The sequence below is a fragment of the Lolium perenne genome, chromosome 5, assembly GCF_019359855.2.
Source record: "Lolium perenne isolate Kyuss_39 chromosome 5, Kyuss_2.0, whole genome shotgun sequence".
Lineage (NCBI taxonomy): Eukaryota > Viridiplantae > Streptophyta > Magnoliopsida > Poales > Poaceae > Lolium > Lolium perenne.
Genome location: NC_067248.2, coordinates 178,013,044 through 178,032,500, shown reverse-complemented (window position 1 = coordinate 178,032,500; position 19,457 = coordinate 178,013,044). Strand labels below are relative to the sequence as shown.

The following is a 19,457-nucleotide window of genomic DNA, read 5'->3' as shown; positions in this document are numbered from 1 at the left end:
ATAAAAATACATGGCCGCGCGGCACTAGCGCACACTCACACACACATTCAGGCATTCAGCCAAGGAAAGCTAAGCTAAGCTAAGCTAAGAATCTCTCGATCATGGTGCCCGCGGAGCAGTCGGCTGATCATGCCTACACCATCGGCTACGCTCTGCAGCCCAGCAAGGTGGGCAGCGTCATCCAGCCGCCCCTCGTCGCACTGGCGGCCGAGCGCGGCATGCGCCTCGTCGCCATCGACGCCTCGCGCCCGCTCGCCGACCAGGGGCCCTTCCACCTCATCGTCCACAAGCTCTACGACCGGCCGTGGCGCGCGCAGCTCGCGGCCTTCTCGGCGCTGCACCCCTCCGTCCCCGTCCTCGACCCTCCCGCCGCCATCGACCGCCTCCTCGACCGCGCGACCATGCTCGACGTCGTCCCGGACCTCGGCATCTCCGGCGTGGGCGTGCCGCGCCAGGTGGCCGTCCGCGACGCCGCCGCTCTCGCGGAGCCGGGGGAGATGTTCACGGCCGCGGGGCTGCGCTTCCCGCTCATCGCCAAGCCGCTGGCCGTCGACGGCAGCGCGGCCTCCCACGCCATGTCCCTCGTGTACCGCCGCGAGGGGCTCCGCGGCCTGCAGCCGCCTGTCATGCTCCAGGAGTTCGTCAACCACGGCGGCGTGCTATTCAAGGTCTACGTGATGGGCGACGGCGCCACCTGCGTCAGGCGGCGCAGCCTGCCGGACGTGCGCGACGAGCACCTCCTCCTGGCCGACGACCTCGTCCCTTTCGCCAACGTCTCCAGCCTGCCGCCCCCTGAGGACGCCGGCGACGCTGATACGACGACGATGTCCCCCGCGGCTGGCTTTGTCGAGGAGGTCGCGCGCGGGCTAAGACGTGCGCTTGGGCTGCACCTGTTCAACTTCGACATGATCCGGGGAGAGAGCGGCCGCTACTACCTCATCGACATCAACTACTTTCCAGGGTACGCGAAGATGCCGGGTTACGAGGTTGCTCTCACGGAATTCTTCGCCAAGACGCTGAACCTGCAGCTCGATCATCCGCAGCTCGAGAACACAGCACGAGGCCTAGATTGCAAAGTGCAAGAGCTCGAGTTTGCTCAGCCGGAGATTTTTCCATCGTACGTGTCGAGAGCTGCTAAAGGTTTTTAGAAGATCGGGAGATTTTTTAAGGCGCTCTGCCTTACCCTCCCGATCGAGGGTAGGAGAATAATTAGATCCTAACAGTGTATTGTGCAAGGGTAAATTTGTCTACATAGTAGTATATGGTAACCATAACGAGTTTGAATTTTTTTTGTTCTTCTAAAGTTGTGGCTAATTCTCATTCAAGTCGAGTGATGTCATCTCCACAATTTTATACTACATTAGCATTTTTTTACCGACTGGATATTTTGTATGCCCGAACAATTGTTTTTCAGCCTCACTTGCAACTTAAAATTCTTAGTTGCAATCCTCTTACAATGAAAAAAATCTCAGTTGCAGCGGCAATTACAACTGAAAAAAAATCTTTATTGCACCCTCACTTGTAACTACAAAATCTGAGTTGCAAGTCATAGGGCGCACGAATCGTGATGCAAATCCAATGGTTCTGCAATTAAATGAGCTCTAACTTAATTCTTGATCGATTCAGAATTAACAAAACCATTTTCTAAAGATTTAATGTTCACTCCTTCCAAATATAGAGATTTTCATATGCAATATTAGTTAGTTCAGTGTAACGTATAACATACATACTTGCCTATCTCTTGAAATATGCTTATTCTTTTTTGTTTACCGTTGATGTTTTTTTAGATGACCATTTGATGATTCGTACAAGAGAAACAGACCTTTTTTAACAAAGAAATCTTTGGAGTTATATATATAAGGAATGTTAAGAATATAAATTTTGTTTTGTGTTTTTAAGATATGCATGTGATATTATGGTCCTAACGTGATTTCTGGGCTGCATCCACGAATACTAGGCTTCATAATTACCAAGCCAGTGTCGAATAAAAAGTACCTAACCTGAACAATCCAAACCATCATCTCCATTTTTTTTTAGAAATGGGAGCATCACCCCAGCCTCTGCATCAATTGATGCACAAAACTGTTTTATTGCATAGTTTAAAATTCAGAAGTTATACAACTCATGAGTCACATAAGGTGTACGTAAAAGTTAACCAACAGAAAATAAAAAGAAAAGAACTATTATGCAACTTGCAATCTCTTAATAGGCTGTCAGCCACCCTGGTAGTAGATATCGCGAGACGGTTGCATCCAGACGGTTGCATCCAGAATCCATATGCGCACGCTGAGCCTCCGGTAGTAGGTGTGCGTAAACATACAGATAACCTGTAAAAAATTAGCATTTGAGCTTTTGTTAAAGACAATATCATTGTGACAATTCCATATAGCCTACATAAAAACACAAATACCCGTTCTAAGTTGTCCATTAGATATTTTATCAACACCATTTAGCCAATTTTCAAAAATATTTATAATATTGGATGGTGGAGAGATATTAAAAGTATACTAGATGGTTCTCCAAATTAGCTTTGCGAAGGGACAATCAAAAAGTAAATGGTTTATCGTTTCATTAGAGTCACAGAAAACACAATTCTTACACCCATTCAAATTTCTTTTTGTGAGAATTACTTTTTTTATGAAAGAACCACATGAAAATCTTAATCTTCAGCGATACCTTTATTTTTCAAAGATATTTGCGCAAGAAAACCTTATGACAATTCATCATGTCTATGTACATGGATTTGACCGGAAAAAACACTATTGGTAGTTAATTTCCAGACAAAAACATTTGGGTCTTCCATCATCCTCTTATCCTCCCACAAGTACATAACGACTTTAAGTGCATCCCATCGAACACGGGACACCCATTAGGAATGGTGAAAACATTTGCTTGTGTGTGACATTTCCCCTTTTCGTTTTTTTCTTGCTTGTGTGTAATTATGTACAGCAAAAATGGGCGACTACCGGGCATGCCACTGTTTCAGCTTTGCTCTCTGCTCAAAGTACTTGCGAACAATATCTCTAGTGCAAGTTTTCTTTGATCCCATGGTGAAATTTGGGCAAGCCCTAGACATGGACTTTCTCACCCCGACCTCTCACCCTTCCAAAAGACTGCTCATCTTCTATCAATATTTCAGCAAAAGCTTGCCTTCAGGAATCAGGACCAAACCTCCATGTTCCAATACAGCCTCCAGTCATTTGCCAAGTATCTTGAGTGGGATCTTTGGCATCCCTATGTGGATTATGCTTGCAAGTAGATGAATTGGCTTTGAGCACTATTTGCACTTGCCCGGTGCAAGAATGTTCTTGTATTCTTGATCACGATGAAATGGTTCCCCACTTTCTTCTGATCTTGATGAAAAAAATTACCTTGACGTTGCCAGAAGAGAAAACCCCACCAAACTCAATGATACTACAGTGGAAAGAAGCTTCTGTTTTTACCAGGACAGTGACCAGTTGCCAGGAGTGAATGTTATAAAAATAATAAGTTTTTACAGTTACCATCCTGGCCCGTCTAGCTCAGTTGGTAGAGCGCAAGGCTCTTAACCTTGTGGTCGTGGGTTCGAGCCCCACGGTGGGCGCTTTCCATTTTTTTTCCTCCTTGGATTTGAGGATACAGTTGGGGCATTTCCATTTTTATTGTCTTCGGATCGAAGATACAGCAACACTGTCCCGTCTCCCGATATTTCTGCAATTCTTTTATTTGATGAATTGGTGAAAGCTTTTTTAGGCATCTGAAGCAACAAACAACATTTGCACAACGGTCATTTTGCCGGCAGCATGATATGACAGAGCATGATTCTGTATTGAACACAAGGTCATGTCTGATGATCCAGAGAGTGGAGAGCACATATATGCTTTACTTAAATCTGGTAAATCATGCTGAGAAAGCAGCGGTGGAGGCTCGTTACAAAGTTGTTCGAGGACAATATATATTTGTTTGCTTTCTGAACCTACACAAAGTTGCTGCTCTTCGTCCTTTTTAAAATAATCTACATTCTCCAAGCACAGTCAGTGACAAGGGATTTATTTGTTATCAGAAGTATTCATGTCTCTAGCAAAGCCTCTAGATTTGCTTAGCTCAGAGTTTTTGGAACTTAATTTGCTCCCTTGCATTTGGACCTTTGTGTGCTTGTTTACTTCATTTGTTTTATGCATGTCCCTCTTACTGGAGATGCGGAGATCTAATAACATGATACTTACTGTCTTTTTCATCTCTCGTAGAGGTTGTATTGTGTACATTTTGAAAGGATTTCTGCAACTCTACTCTAATTTCTGTCAGTCAAAATGCTCATACATGTGGATCCAGGTGCCGCATCAGAATATGCATACCCGTCTTAGTATTTTAGATATGCTATCAGATGGACAACCAGACATTTTTCTTTTCTTTTTCCACAAATGGTTGCCAGCCAGACACGGCTCACGCATATCCAGTCCAGCAGTGCAAGTACATGGGCATGTGAAAGCGATTAGTCTCCAATCATTTGCACCCTCACACTAGTTAGAGCTCTTAATATTTTAAGCATTCCGTATTTTCTAGGAGTGCCATATAAAATGGATGCTGACTGCCTCTGCCAACTAATGTTTCCAGGTATATGCATTTCTGGTTGGTAGGTAGAGTATATATCTGTTTTTGAATGACAAGGTAGAGTATATTATTATATCTTTATGTAGACGGTATAGCGTAGTTAAATTTGTTGGACAAGATTGACACCTCACGCGTTGCAGCAAGATATCTTTAGAGAATCTATTTTGTTACCAATAAAAGAGGAAATGCAATTGTTATAAAAAAAGAGGAAATGCAATTTTTTTATCTAAATAGCATGCACATTACATTTATTCGACGTGAAATGGTTATGCATTTGATGAACTAAATATCGCAGATTTAGGAAAGCACCCAACTTTTTTTTTTGCCTATAAGGTGAAATCAGTGGTCTGGAAGAATTAATGCTGTGGATAGTTTGTGCAAAAAAAATGACTATCATAATTATCAGTTAGAGAGGTTTTGCTTTATATGAAGTACATATTTATGTCAAAGTATGTGCATATGAGTGATACCGCACCTTATGTGATACCAAGATACCACTCCTTAAATTAAAATTTGCAAGTGTACAAAATTTTAAAATAAATTTATGGGTGTTGACAAGATGTGTGTTTATATTGCCCAAAATTTTCACACTAAATTATTAATGAACATAGAGAAACAAAAAAAAACACAATTTACACATACTTCGACATGAATATGATGTCAAGGTCTCAAGGACCAACTTTTTTGTTGGATTATCTTTTTTTGTTTCTCTGAGTGTATTTAGTATTTGGTACTGTAAATTGTAGGAATTGTAAACACACAAAACATGTAGAAATTTAATTTAGAAAATTTTGAAACTTCAAACTTGAATTTTAGAGAGTGGTATCGTATAAGATGTGATATCACTAGATATTTTCCCACTACGGAATTTGTATATGAGGATGGCAAAAGGAGAATTTTTGCAGAAAGTATGTCCTAATTTCTCGACAAATTTTTTTTGGGTCGATGCAGTCTACTCCCCAACTACTTTGTGCAATATCTCATCTTATAAATTCTATTTGTCCTGACAAAAGAGAACGAAGAAAAAAAATCCGATAAATCTAGTTGACCCAGGGCAAGGGAGCGCTTGCTTCCTTTTCAAAAAAAAAATTCCATCCTTCCGAAATACCCAAAAAGGAACAGTTATAGGCTCCAACTACAAGCTAATCGACATTTTTCCAGCTAATTTGCAGCAAGAGGAATACGGTTAGGTGTCTCCAACAAGACAGTTTGATTGGATGCGCAAGTCTCCATCGGTGGACGCAGCACAATGCATTTCTCGACCACATGCGCAGTCGGCGACGTTCATCTATTCTATTACTCGTACAACACATTCTGCATATTCGAAATTTTTTAATGGAGACGAGGACAAACCGCTTGATTGTAGCAAATCCCATCAGAAGAGAGTAAAACGATCAAGAAGTTGTTACTGTACAAACATTTAAAAATTAGTTGCACGGGAGATCCTATCAGTTTACATCGCGGTAATCAAGATGCACCAGGCGACTATCCGGTGCATGCAGCCCGTTAGGCAACGGTAAACAGCGATAGTAAAAAATACCCTCTTGCTTATTTTCAATTTCATTTTTTCTCGAAATAGGCCAAATAATTCATGAGATAGAGGTGGTTAGAACGTTTTTTTTTTTTTGAAGTGGTTAGAACGCTTTCTTGCAGGTTAAGGAGACCTACATCGGCACAACACGTTTTTACGCCTACGAGTATATGGTTCTGCTTTTTTAATGAGTTTTAAACGTATTTTCAAATGTTAAAAAGTCTGACATAAATGTTGTGCGTACATTTCAACGTTCTATGTGCTCGTAAGTCGTTTCATAAAAAACCAACATTGTTTATGTCACGTGTAAATAAGATAAAATTCAGTGCTAAAAATAATTCTTAATGATACATTTCTGTATCTATTTTAGACAAGAAACAAAATAATGTCATTTTAAAAAATGGCGTGCACATATAAAATATCGACATGTATGCGCGATTTTTTTTATTTCAAATATTTTTTCGTATGTATACATGGGATCAAAAGTGTATTTCCTATATCCTACCAAAATGTCATCTGGTTCTAGCACACACTCCCTCGGTTCAATGAAAGTTGTCTAAAATTTATCAAAATTTGTATGTATCTATATGCTACTACTTATAAATTTAGACGTAGTATTTAGCATCCAGATTATCTAAATTTAGACAAATTTTATACAACTTTGATGAGATGGGGTAAATAGTGTGGTCGTGTTCGTTGTGTGGGATGAAATCTGATTTGCTGACATTGCCTCGACACTTCTAGAACCGGAAACCAGGCATGAAAACGACGGTCCTCTCTTTCATCCTTTTGCTTCTGTTTTTGGCGTTGAGAACAAAATCACGGCACCAGAAAAAGAAGAGCACATAGAGCAGCGTTGCACTTCCGCAGCAGCGCGTTTGGAATCGGCGGGCAGACGCGTCTTGGAAGGACCTGGTCTATGCAATTACTAGTCGACAACTGGGTACTCGGTACTCACACCAAAGTCTTTTGCTTAGCCTTAACACGCACGCTAATGGAGATGGCAGGGTACTAGTACAGTATTTTGCAGTGGTTACTCTCGCAACGTACACCGGGATAAATGCATGTTTGTGCCTGCTTTACATCATGCCAAATGTGCTTAGTTGGAGTAACATCTACATGAGAACACATGCTTCTTTGGATGGTTGACACCTTCAACCCGTCACAGTTCAAACCTCAGTTATAACATTTTAGTGTCTTATAAAGATGAAATATTCTTTCAGTGGGAGACGACGTTTCCGTCGATAGCAAGGTGTCTGTGGTGACTTCGTCAATTTCGAGACCCGTCGAATTAATTTCTTGGAGTTGCTCATATGGGTAGGATGTGTGTGCGCTCATGGAGGTAAGTGTATGCACGTATTTGTGAGTATCTGAGTTTGTGATGCGTTTCGCAAAAAATAAGGTCTACATAAAAATTGTCTTTTCATGAGATAACATGTGTGCGCCATCTTCGGATCTCTTTGGCTTGCAGGATTTGAATAGGAAAACACATGATATAATATTATGTCACACGAAATTCTATGTTTCTCATGTGACGATTGGTTGGTTGCAACATGGTACAAAACGAAAGAAGGCATTGTCAATTCACATGTTTCTTTGAAATAGGCTTTCGCCCCGCTATATTAATATAGCAATCAATCGATACAAGATTGATACCATTGCTGGGGCAAGAAGCACATCAAAACCCAAGAGGAGGAGGAGGAGGAGGAGGAGGAGGAGGAGGAGGAGGAAGAGGAAGATGAAGAGGAAGAGGAAGAAGAAGATTCATATGTTTCTAAACACATAGATAAAAAAACATCAATATAGTGACATGTCATTTGAAACCTTCGTGATGAGGAAACTACATGGATTTACATCAAGTGTGTTTGACATCATTAGAAAACAAGAACTTCTCCCTTTGGCCCAAATTACTTGTCACCGGCCCATTATTGATTACAAACATGTGTGCCCCTCGCCCGCGACAACTAATTGGAGTTGGAGAGAACATAATGAGATGTTTGGGTGGATGGAGAATTGCCCGCAAAACATAATGCAATTCAATCCTTAAAAACAATTCCTTGTTTGTAAGAAAGTTATACAAACCAAAGACATGGAGGCATGAATACTAGGGTACAGCTGCTTAAAGCAAGCTGAACTCCTAATTTCCTATTATTCTAAAACGTTAGTGATCCTGAATTCGCTAAGACGGAATGTATCTCCTAGCATTGTGACATGCATGTGCAAGTTGCATAATGATTGTTGTCTTGTGAATTGATGAGACGTTTCACGCCAATAGAACGAACATGTTATGCCTATTTTCATTTTAGAAACTGTTGAACCACAATATACTCTATGCTAGGAACTGATTCACCTATGAAATAAAAAAGTATATAAAGGAAACATACGACTAAAAATTTAATTTGGCTCCCGGGTGCATATGCTCCCTCTACCAAAAACACATATATCAAAGTGTCGAAAACTTTTGGCAAAAATTCTACATGTACATACCTGTAACATATGTGTGTTGGTCAAGTTTCACGGAGAAACGAGATTTTTTGTGGACTATGTAAAAAATAGAAAAATTAGATCGTGGAAAGCTTTATTTTTAGCACTGAATTTTGCCTTTTTATACAAGTTACATGATAAGTCGATTTTCATGAAACAACTTTATTGGCACGTAGCACGTGAGGATATATGTGTGTATCTTTTTACCAACATTTTTAACATTTCAAAATGTGTCTAAAATGCACTTCAAAATAAGGAAAACATATCACATATGGTTAGTTTTTTTTAACCTAATGGTTAGTTATGAAAATATTAGTGGTAAAAACCTAATTCTATCTCCCTGCCCACTTGGCAGGCAGGCTGGGTACCTCTTGCAATTCACCATGCGTCTCTCTCTCTCTCCTCATCATCCCTCGAGAGAAAAAGCGGCACGCGCACACTCATCCACCTTCCTCCTCCCTTTCTCTCTCCCCCACCCCACCACCGAGAGACAGAGAGCGAGAGCGGCAAGCTGCCCACACCCACCGCCGCCACCCGCCGTCGCCGTCGCCGACGCGATGTCCCGCCTCTTCCGCGACTCCCGCCGCGACTCCGCCACATCCTCCTCCTCCAATGGCTTCTCCGCCCCGGCCGCCGTCTCCCCCGCCCCGTCCGCGCTCCCGTCGCCGTTCCCCGACCTCGGCGTGCCGCTCTCCGCCGCCGAGCTCCGCGAGGCCGCCTACGAGGTCCTCGTCGCCGCGTCCCGCACCACCGGCGGCAGGCCCCTCACCTACATCCCCCAGGCGGCGCCCGCGTCCCCCGCCGCCTCCGCCTCCTCGGCGTCCTCCGCCACCAGCTCCTCCCCGTCCCTCCAGCGCTCCCTCACCTCCGCCGCCGCCAGCAAGATGAAGAAGGCGCTCGGGCTCAAGTCCTCCGCCTCCTCCAAGGGCGGCAGCCCCGGCAGCGGCGGCGGCGGGGCCAAGGCGGCCCCGCGCCGGCCGGCGACCGTCGGGGAGCTGATGCGGGTGCAGATGCGCGTGTCCGAGCCCGCCGACGCCAGGATCCGCAGGGGCCTCCTCCGCATCGCCGCCGGCCAGGTAGGATCTCGACTTGGTTCAGGTTGTTACCGCGTTTCTCTGTCGGATTTCAGTTGAAATGCAGCTCATTGGATCGCCATTTTTTTTTTTTTTTGCTTCTGCAACATGTTGCCGTCGGCAGATCTGGGTAGGTAAGGCGTGTCGCGCCCAAAGCATATACGTGCGATCTTCGTTTTGGTCTAGTTTGGCTATCGCTCTCCAGAGTTGATTGGAGGGCTGACTAAAGATTTAAGTTTTGCCAAAAAGACGCTTGTTTTCTCATTTTCTATTTTTGGTTTTCCGGATTACCAGTTCTCGTGAGGGTGCGTGGAAATAGTTTTCTTTCTTTTTTAAGCTTGATGAATGGATCTCGTAACTGTCGGTGGTGTCGGCTGCAGTGAAACCGTTCTCTGCCCCGTGCATAATTTTGATCGTACCATCAAACTTTAGTTGGCACTTCTGGTGTACATTGATATGCATTCTCAAAGTAATTTGATCGGTAGGCATATTTTAACTAAGTAATTAGTGGGAACGAGGAACAATGTTAATAGCACGATTCCTACTTGTTACGTTGTTTCCTTAAGCGATAAAGTGCACTGGAAGGAAGGGGAATGCGAAATATAATACAGAAGTGGAGAAATCAGTGAGATGGATACTAATTCAGTCCACCGTCCAAAGAACGACATGTATTAAATGCATTGGCGAGGATAAGAAGTTGATGATATCGAGTATGACTTTTAACAAGTTAGTGAAATGTTATCTGCATGATTGAAAAGACTGAGTAAAAAACATTTTCATATTACTGGGATTCCTGATACAAACCACGCCCTAACCTTGCCCTTGGCATCTTGAATAGAATTGTATTTTATTACTCTTGATGCTTTAGCTGCAAAACTTTGGTTTAAGGAACTTTGGTTTGCTTGTTTGATTCGTGAACATGCCAGCGATGGACTTGGTGTTGGCATCTATCTCGCTGAACTTTTTTGTAAAGAATGTCTTGAACTTCAGTTTGATGTCAACATGCCAAACATTGAACTTTATGCATACAACCTGATAGTATGTCATCTGTCGCTTACTTTCTTTGCATATTTCCCATGGAGATTGTAAATTCAGAGAAGAATTTTGAGTTAAGGTAGTGGGCCATTATCAGTTTAGTTCGACAGTCCTAATTAATCCATATGCACATTGATGAAATTAATGTTCAAACTCCAATTTTCTTTAATGCTAAAAAGGAACGTCTTGTAACAGCTTGGCAGGCGTGCGGAAGCTATGGTTTTACCATTGGAATTCCTGCAGCAGTTCAAGTCATCAGATTTCCCTGATCCTCAAGAACATGAGGCATGGCAGGCTAGGAACTTGAAGCTTATTGAGGCTGGTTTGCTGGTTCACCCTTTTGTTCCATTGAACAAATCAGACAGTTCTGCACAGCGGCTGAGGCAAATCATACGCGGAGCTTATGATAGGCCACTTGAAACTGGGAAGAACTCCGAATCAATGCAGGTCTTACGCACTGCTGTCATGTCCCTTGCTGGAAGATCACATGATGGAACTTCTGATGGGTGCCACTGGGCAGATGGATTTCCCTTGAATCTCCATCTATACCAAATGTTGTTAGAAGCTTGCTTTGATAGTGATGATAGCACTGTGGTTGATGAGATTGATGAGGTGCTAGAGCTCTTGAAGAAGACCTGGGGTATTCTTGGAATTAGCCAAATGCTTCACAATCTTTGCTTTGCTTGGGCACTGTTCAATCATTTTGTTATGTCAGGACAAGTAGATATTGAACTGCTTTCTGCTGCAGAGAATCAGTTGGTTGAAGTTGCAAAGGATGCCAAAACCACTAAGGATCCTAATTACTGTAAAGTATTGAGTTCGACATTAAGCTCTATAATGGGTTGGACAGAAAAAAGACTTCTGGCTTACCATGAAACATTTGGTGCAAGTAACATTGAGTCCATGCAAGGTATTGTCTCAATCGGAGTGTCAGCTGCAAAGGTGCTTGTTGAAGATATATCCCATGAATACCGCCGTAGGAGGAAAGAAGTGACGGATGTAGCTCGCAGTAGGATAGAAACATACATAAGGTCTTCACTTCGTACAGCTTTTGCTCAAGTAAGTCCCTGTTAGCTAAAAATACATTACTGCATTTACCTTGGTCAGTATATGGATGAAGAGTGCTATGTTGTAAAATTTACCCACATGCTTCATTTGCTTTTGATCATTACAACCTCGTTAGTGCTATTTTGCTAATGAAACAGTTACAAAGTACACTCCTGGTAACTAATCTCCAAGAAACCATTTTTCTGAAGCTCAAGCAGTTAATAATCTGTCTCTTACTAAATATTTATAGCTGTAAATTGTAGAAAAAAACAGTGATGAAGTACGCTTCTGATAACTAATCCCCAAGAAACTATTCTTCTGAAGCTCAAGCAGTACCATGAATAATCTGTCTCTTATTAGATATTTATAGCAGTATATCTTATAAAAACATGTGTGACACATCACCTGTACAGAGAATGGAAGAAGCAGATTCAAAGCGATCATCAAGGAACCCTACCCCAGTAATGTCTATCCTTGCAAAGGACATCGGTGACCTAGCAATTAAGGAGAAAAATATGTACAGTCCAATATTGAAAACATGGCATCCCCTTGCTTCAGGAGTTGCTGTTGCAACCCTTCATTCATGTTTTGGTAATGAACTGAAGCAGTTCATAGCTGGGCTTACAGAGTTAACCCCAGACACAGTTCAAGTGCTCAAGTCTGCAGACAAATTAGAGAAGGATCTTGTTAATATTGCTGTTGAAGATTCCGTGGATAGTGATGATGGAGGCAAGTCATTAATCAGAGAGATGCCACCATATGAAGCTGAAAATGCAATTGCTAATCTGGCAAAAGTGTGGATAAAAGAAAGGGTGGATAGACTCAAGGGATGGGTTGACCGGAATCTGAAGCAAGAGGTGCGGTTATTTTACATCTGTTGGATCTTATTTTGTCAATATAAATTGAAACCTTCATAATATAGTGACTGATGTTGCATGATGTTATTGCTACTTCTCTTACAAGATTAAGTTACTCTATCTCTGCATATGGCTAATGCATTCAAACAAGATGTATGTCTGGATACAACTGCAATATTTGCCTTGGTTAATAATGATCATGCACACCAGTTGCCAAATATGTCAATATCCTTCCGCACCTTTCTAATGCATAATGTAAAGTAAACTGCATTCTATTTTCTTCGACGTCTATATATATCCCTGCACCATTCATTGTCGACTGCAAAGCTATTCATATTATTAGTGTTCAGTTCACAGTTAAAAAACTGTATCATAGTACAGGCTAGAAGTGACCATAAGACCAAACACACTCTGTGTGTGCTGGCAAAACAATAGATTGACCCATGCATCTTGAATCTGAAGTCTGAATGATCCTGTGTGAAGATGATATCAACAAAACTTGTTGGTCTATATAAATTAATACTCCCTCCGATCTATAACTTGTCGTTAATTTAGTACAAAGTTGTACTAAATCATATGCCGTTCTGTTAGCTTTAGCTTCAAAAGTTGTGGCTTGTTTGTGTAAGATTTTCTTTCACTAAACTTGGCAATATCTTCTGAGCAGACATGGAACCCAGGTGCCAACAGAGATAATTTTGCTCCCTCGTCTGTGGAGATGCTTCGGATTATTGGTGAAACACTAGATGCATTTTTCCAATTGCCCATACCAATGCATCCAGCTCTTCTTCCTGATCTCACAGCTGGTCTGGATAGAAGCCTACAACTTTATGTTTCCAAAGCAAAATCTGGCTGTGGTAAGTACTAGGTAGATAAAAGATGGAATCGTTTTCTGTAACATGGTGTTCTGTTGCTGAATAAATTTTTCATTTGTATTAATTACAGGATCACGGAATACTTTTTTGCCTGAACTACCTCCATTAACGCGGTGCGAGGTTGGCTCGAAATTGTTATTCAAGAAAAAGGAAAAGCCACAGAATCCGCAGCATCGAGTATCACAAAATGGATCAACCAATGGAACTGATGGATTGGGCCTTCCTCAACTCTGTGTACGCTTGAATACACTCCAGTACATCCGAAGCGAGCTGGAGAACCTAGAGAAGAAGATTAAAACATGCTTGCGAAATGTTGAGTCAGCTCAGGCAGATATTACTGATGGACTGGATGTTAAGTTTGAACTCTGTCAGGCAGCCTGTCAAGAAGGTATACAACACTTATGTGAGACGACTGCTTACAAGGTCACCTTCTATGACTTGGGCCATATTTTGTGGGACATCCTTTATGTTGGTGATACTGCATCAAGCAGGGTAGAGTTATTGTTGAGAGAGCTTGATCCTATCCTCGAGACAATTTCTAGTACGGTGCACATCAAAGTGCGAAATCGTGCCATAACAGCGTTGATGAAAGCCACCTTTGATGGTTTCTTGCTGGTACTTCTTGCTGGTGGGCCTTTGCGTGCTTTTACTAGCGAGGACTCTAGGATAATAGAGGATGACTATAGGTCCCTCAGAGATCTGTTTTTAGCTGATGGGGATGGTCTGCCAGAGGAATTGGTCGATAAGGCGTCCTCCCAGGTCAAGAATGTCCTGCCACTCCTACAAGCAGACTCAGAAAGCCTTATTGGGCGATTTAAGCGCATGATGGCCGCGTCTGCCTCCAAGGGTAAATTGCCATTGCCACCTACTACGATGCAATGGAGTCCAAATGAACCGAACACAGTCTTGCGAGTTCTGTGCTACCGACATGATGAGGCAGCTACAAGGTTCCTCAAGAAAACCTATAACCTTCCCAAGAAGCTTTGATGCATGGGATAGCTCACAAACTGTACATTTTCAGCCACCGCTGTCATGAGACTTGCTAAGGATTCTGTACGGCTGTGACCTGTGAGAAACACCATTGTAAAGGTACCACACGGAGAGAAGGTGTTACTTGTGTTTTATTTTCTTTCTTTCTTTTTTGGGGTGGGGTATGGGGGTACTTACAGCTCTATTTTGTTCATTACTATTTTACATGTGTCTCTGATCCAGTTCCTTTGCTGACCTTCGCCTTTGTGCGCACGAGTGTGTAACCGATATATCTTCATTCGTTCTAGTTTGCAACAGGTATATGCATCTTGTGAATAAGTTCTGTATTTTATATTGGCATGGCGTCGTTTGGGGCCTGTTGACTTTTAACTATATTGCACCTTTTAGTATTCCATTGGTCGTTGGCACCAGGCACTCCTGTTTGCAGTAGTTTTTGCAACTTTGTCTCAGGCATGTTTATAGCTGTTCTCGCTTAATTCTGTTTGTACAATGTTGATGGGTCCTGTCAAGTGTCTTTTGATCATTCGTTTCTAGTCCACCTGGTCATGCAAATTCATCATGACTGCATCTCCAGTACATCAAAGCTTTGCTATTTTGCTCAACAATTCCTGAATCTATATTTTGTGCTGTGATGAATTCCAGAATCATTCTTTTAGCTATTAAAAGATATTATGTCTTATGTAGTGTGCAGTTGAACTTGAAATCGTATATTGTGAAACTATTGTACCTGTGGGGCCTGTTTTATTCTTATTTCTCGACGCTTGTCCCCTGAATTCCTAGCAAAGGCGAAAAAACGCAAATCAAAGATATACACTGCCATCTGCTGCCATCCGTGTCCCTCGTGATTATGCTTGATCAACTTCTCGTGCAGCAGGTCTCCTCACCTTGCCTAGCAATGTCACCGATGACTCTTTTGCCTCTCTGGTTTTTTGGAGCTGAAGTTGAACTTGGGATCTCGAGGGTAGGACAGGTATATCAGCACCAGCCAACCATCCGTGCTATGTGTTCACCGGCGAGCTAACTATGATTATCATGTAAATTTATGTTGAATCAATGTGTTCTAAGTTTAAATTCCTACGTGAATGTTAAAAAAATCCAATAAACCTTTGCAGTATTTGTTCTGTCACGAGATTTTATAAATCGGAAAACTGTTATCGGGTGTACGAGATCCAAATTTTTCGATCTCGGTTTATCTGGGATCTGCTAGAGTTGCTTTGAACAGAAAATTCAGTTAACCGATAAACAGCAGAAGATTGCAACACCTACATTATATATCAAGCTTCACATCACGGTACACGATCATGTTCACAGTTCTGTAATGGTGCCACAGTTCTGCAACGTATATCCAGAATATGAGATAGAAATGTTACAAATTTTCAATGAATATTCTTGCTTTGGAATCCCATGAGTTAAGCGTCCGCCGATGGTGGAGCGGAGTAACCATCTGACCTACGACTACGCCGAAATGAAAAGGCTACGCTATCGATCGTGAGCTAGGCTAAGCTCTGCCAGTCATGCGTAGCCGTTGGACGGTTTCACTGACTATTGATCTACATATTGATCTGGATACCACATACAAGGTGCAAGAATTACATGATTTTGATAGACCACATGCCGGTGGTCATTGCCTCATTGGTGTACTGCCATGTACCCTTGCAGTTGCAGCAAAGCGCCCATTCTCGTATTTTGTGCTTTCCTAATTCATGTCCAAGACAACGCTAAGTTCAGAAGTCGTCTTTGGTAATGGAACCAAATGCATTCTTCGGTTTAATGTTTCTTGATAGCAGTAGGATTACAACTTCTTTGCTCATTATGCCTTCTTAATAATACTCAAGCTGGACTGCGCCTCAATCACAGTGAAACAGAGTGCATAGTAGCCAGACGCCAGTGTGAGCAGGTGCCTCAAATGTAAATATCTGTTGCTAATTATCGGACAGCAGTGCACAAGAAACAATGATATTAAAAAGATCAATAGATTTAGAAGAAAAAACTCCGATGTTGCTCCTTGCTTTTGGGGTTTAATACTCCACCTCTGCAATGCAGCAAAACACATGCCAGATTCACTCTTGGTGTCCATAATTCATGGGTAAGAAGAATGAGGAAGCTTACATGTTGCTCTAAGAGAACCCGGGTATGAAATTTCTTACATGTTGCCCAGAAATATTTACATTTTTTGCCTAGAGAAAAAATATACTTACTGTTCCAGCTCAAACACCCTTATTTTAAAAAATCCAAAGAAATAAATTTAGCCCTTAATTCACTGAAAACCTACAGTTTTGTGTCCATGTACATCTTTAGGTGCATAATAATAAATACAAAGTGAAATAACCATGATGCTACAGTTGTCCACATGGTGCTGATTCCCGTTTCAATGCCCTTTTAGCATTCCTACTTGTGTCATGTACAGTGCAAAGTATCTCCCTCTTTATTATTATTTAATTTTGTGAGTTGTTACTTCGGGTCAAAGATAGTGCAAAGGTCATCAGTGTTCGGTGGATATTAAAACAACTCGCGATTGGGCTGAAATTTATCCATCTATATTTCGCCAACATGGCAAATTATAATCCAAGGGTAGCAATAAAAATATAGAGCCAACATCAGAAATTATATATTTCTTTGTCTCCCACTATGTTTTGCAGACTATCGAAGACTATAATGAATAGTTGGTACTAGTCAGTTATATCTTATACTCACTCCCATCCTGAACAAGGATGCCGCACATTGTCTAAATTCGGATGTATTTAGAGTTTTAGACACTAGTATGTGTAGATATATATTTACATTTAGATAAATCTGAGATATCATTCTCGAGACGGAGGGACTATTACAAGTTAACTTACTAGCCGCAAAGCAAAATTTACTGATGCCATGCTAAAACCTTCACTTCAAAGATATCCAATAGCAGTTTGTTCTTTAAAGATCTATGGATTTCGAGTAACATTTTGTCCTTGGGCAAATGGTAAAACAAGACATAAAACTTGCCACATACATGGATCATACATCTAGTTAGAATCCACCAGCTTAAATCAGGACACGATCGAAAACACCAAATTAACTAACTGAAAGGTAGCCAATACGGAGAGAACCAACAGACCCTAGATCAGATATGTTCTCTGCTTAATTATTACTAGTTGACCCTAGCTAGCTAGCAAGCTAGTTGACGACACGGCAGTTGCGGCGGACCTCGGTGGAGGCGCGGCCTCCGCCCGGCGCCAGCCTCCCCATCCTCAGCATGGAGGCCGCGAAGTCGTCGAAGAAGAGCGACGCGTCGAACGCGTAGTCGGCAACGAGCGCCGCGACGTCCTCGGCGCCAGCGGGCGAGGCCAGCGCCTGGTCGGACGGCAGCAGGCCGTCGCCGGAGAGCAGGTTGATGTAGTACTGGTTGTCGAAGGTGGCTGGCGTGGAGAGGTCCAGGTGCGCGAGCGCCGACGAGCTCGCCGACCCCGCGCAGAGCTGCTGCAGAGACTGCAGGAACCCCATGTCCTTGTTGGCGGAGCCGGCCGAGACGCCGACCCCGGCGATGCGCGCGCTGAACGTCGTGCACCGAGCTTTCCCGATGGTGTGCGCGCCTATGTTTGCGTCATGCATACATGATTAGCATATGCATAGACAGATTGCATGCGTGACAGCGTGAGTAGGATTGATCGTGGCGTTGTTATAGAGGGCCGGAGAGTGGAGATGTCAATTGATCGATTACCGGAGAGGGCGACCATGTCCTTGGCGGAGAGGCCGACGTTGGTGAACTTCTGCACGAGAGTGGCGACGCCGGAAGTCGGCGCGGGGAGGTTGGTGTTAGCGGCCTGGAGGCTCGCCGTGCGGCTGTCCTTCCGGCCGACCTCCACCTGCCAGCTCGGCCCACCAGACTGCATCGGCGCACGGCGATCGATCAGTATTTAGCATTTACACACCTGAACCTTGTTTGCATGCACGAAATGTGATATTCGGTGATCAATGTCAGTGTATGTGTATGAGCAGACTCACAGCTACGACGGAGTCGCGCGCGGCGATGGCGAGGACGTCGGCGCAGGAGACGGTCTCCGGGCACGCCAGCTCGAGCTGGGCCTTGATGGCGTCGACCACCTCGAACCCCCTCAGCGAGTTGGCGTTCGGCACCGCTGTCTTCTCTCCGACGAACAAGTGCGTGTCGTCCAGGAGCACGGAGCCGTCGCAACCCTGGCAGGGGAACAAAAACAAGATCACTCACAGTTAATGGCGCGCGCGCGGCCAGCTGCATCATTAGACTAGACTAGGGATCTCCCACTTACATTGACGAAGCAGTCGTGGAAGTGGAGGCGGAGGAGGGACGCAGCCATGCGTGGGTCGGCGGCGATGGCCTCGTCGACGGCCGCGCGGACGATCTCCTCGGCGAGGGGGCAGTCAGACCGGTACGCGTCGGCGCCGAGGGACACGCCGGCGCTGGCGCTGGCCCCGCCGTACCCGATGCTCACGGAGGCGCCGGCGCTGCCGGTGACGCAGGACTTGTTGACGGGCGTGGTGTCAGCGGCGGCGGCAAGTGCTGCAAGCAGGAGTGTCAGGGCCACGGGAGCGAGCTCCATGGCAGCAAGCAGGAAGTGCAGAAGGATCGCAGGGTGTCTCAGTGGATCGCACAGTGTGTGCGCGAGTCGTTGTAGTACTTGGTGGTGATGGGGATCGAGATACTACGTGGTCGGTCACCTTTATATAGACCGAGAAAGATCTGACAGCAGGTAGATGGCAGGCCTTTTGCGTGACCGCCAGTCGAATCATTGCTCTCCTACGTCCGCCCTTGTGTGTTGTTGTTCACTGTTTTTTTCCATGCCAGTGTATTTGAACCCTTTGTAGAGTTCTACTTGTGTTCCTTCTTCCAATCTACGGTTGTTATCTTTGGCGACGGTTGCTGCGTACGTTGGTCCTTTGTGACCTTAGGACGACGACTTCTCATTTGTCTACTTCAGCAAGCTCTACTACGATAAGTTTTGTTGGCTCCGGTGATGGAGGG

The 19,457-nt window shown here is 43.6% G+C and overlaps 3 protein-coding genes and 1 non-coding gene across 4 annotated transcripts; 3 read left to right on the top strand and 1 right to left on the bottom strand.

Annotated features, from left to right (window-relative positions):
• Positions 1-1,340, top strand: LOC127298034 (inositol-tetrakisphosphate 1-kinase 4-like). Its single transcript, XM_051328032.2, has one exon. The coding sequence runs from the start codon at positions 102-104 to the stop codon at positions 1,146-1,148; it is 1,047 nt and encodes a 348-aa protein (XP_051183992.1). The 5' UTR covers positions 1-101; the 3' UTR covers positions 1,149-1,340.
• A 2,170-nt stretch (positions 1,341-3,510) lies between these two features.
• TRNAK-CUU (transfer RNA lysine (anticodon CUU)) lies at positions 3,511-3,583 on the top strand. The gene has a single exon. It is a non-coding gene; the product is annotated as a tRNA-Lys (tRNA).
• A 5,472-nt stretch (positions 3,584-9,055) lies between these two features.
• On the top strand, positions 9,056-14,812 carry LOC127300769 (protein unc-13 homolog). Its single transcript, XM_051330941.2, has 5 exons — positions 9,056-9,681; positions 10,909-11,772; positions 12,174-12,617; positions 13,282-13,471; positions 13,560-14,812. The coding sequence occupies exons 1-5, from the start codon at positions 9,163-9,165 to the stop codon at positions 14,474-14,476; spliced, it is 2,934 nt and encodes a 977-aa protein (XP_051186901.1). The 5' UTR covers positions 9,056-9,162; the 3' UTR covers positions 14,477-14,812.
• A 2,820-nt stretch (positions 14,813-17,632) lies between these two features.
• Positions 17,633-19,035, bottom strand: LOC127298033 (peroxidase 40-like). Its single transcript, XM_051328031.2, has 4 exons — positions 18,745-19,035; positions 18,461-18,652; positions 18,177-18,342; positions 17,633-18,048 (listed from the first exon to the last, which is right to left on the bottom strand). Exons 1-4 carry the CDS (start codon positions 19,033-19,035, stop codon positions 17,633-17,635), a joined length of 1,065 nt encoding a protein of 354 aa, XP_051183991.1.
• Positions 19,036-19,457: the final 422 nt, after the last annotated feature.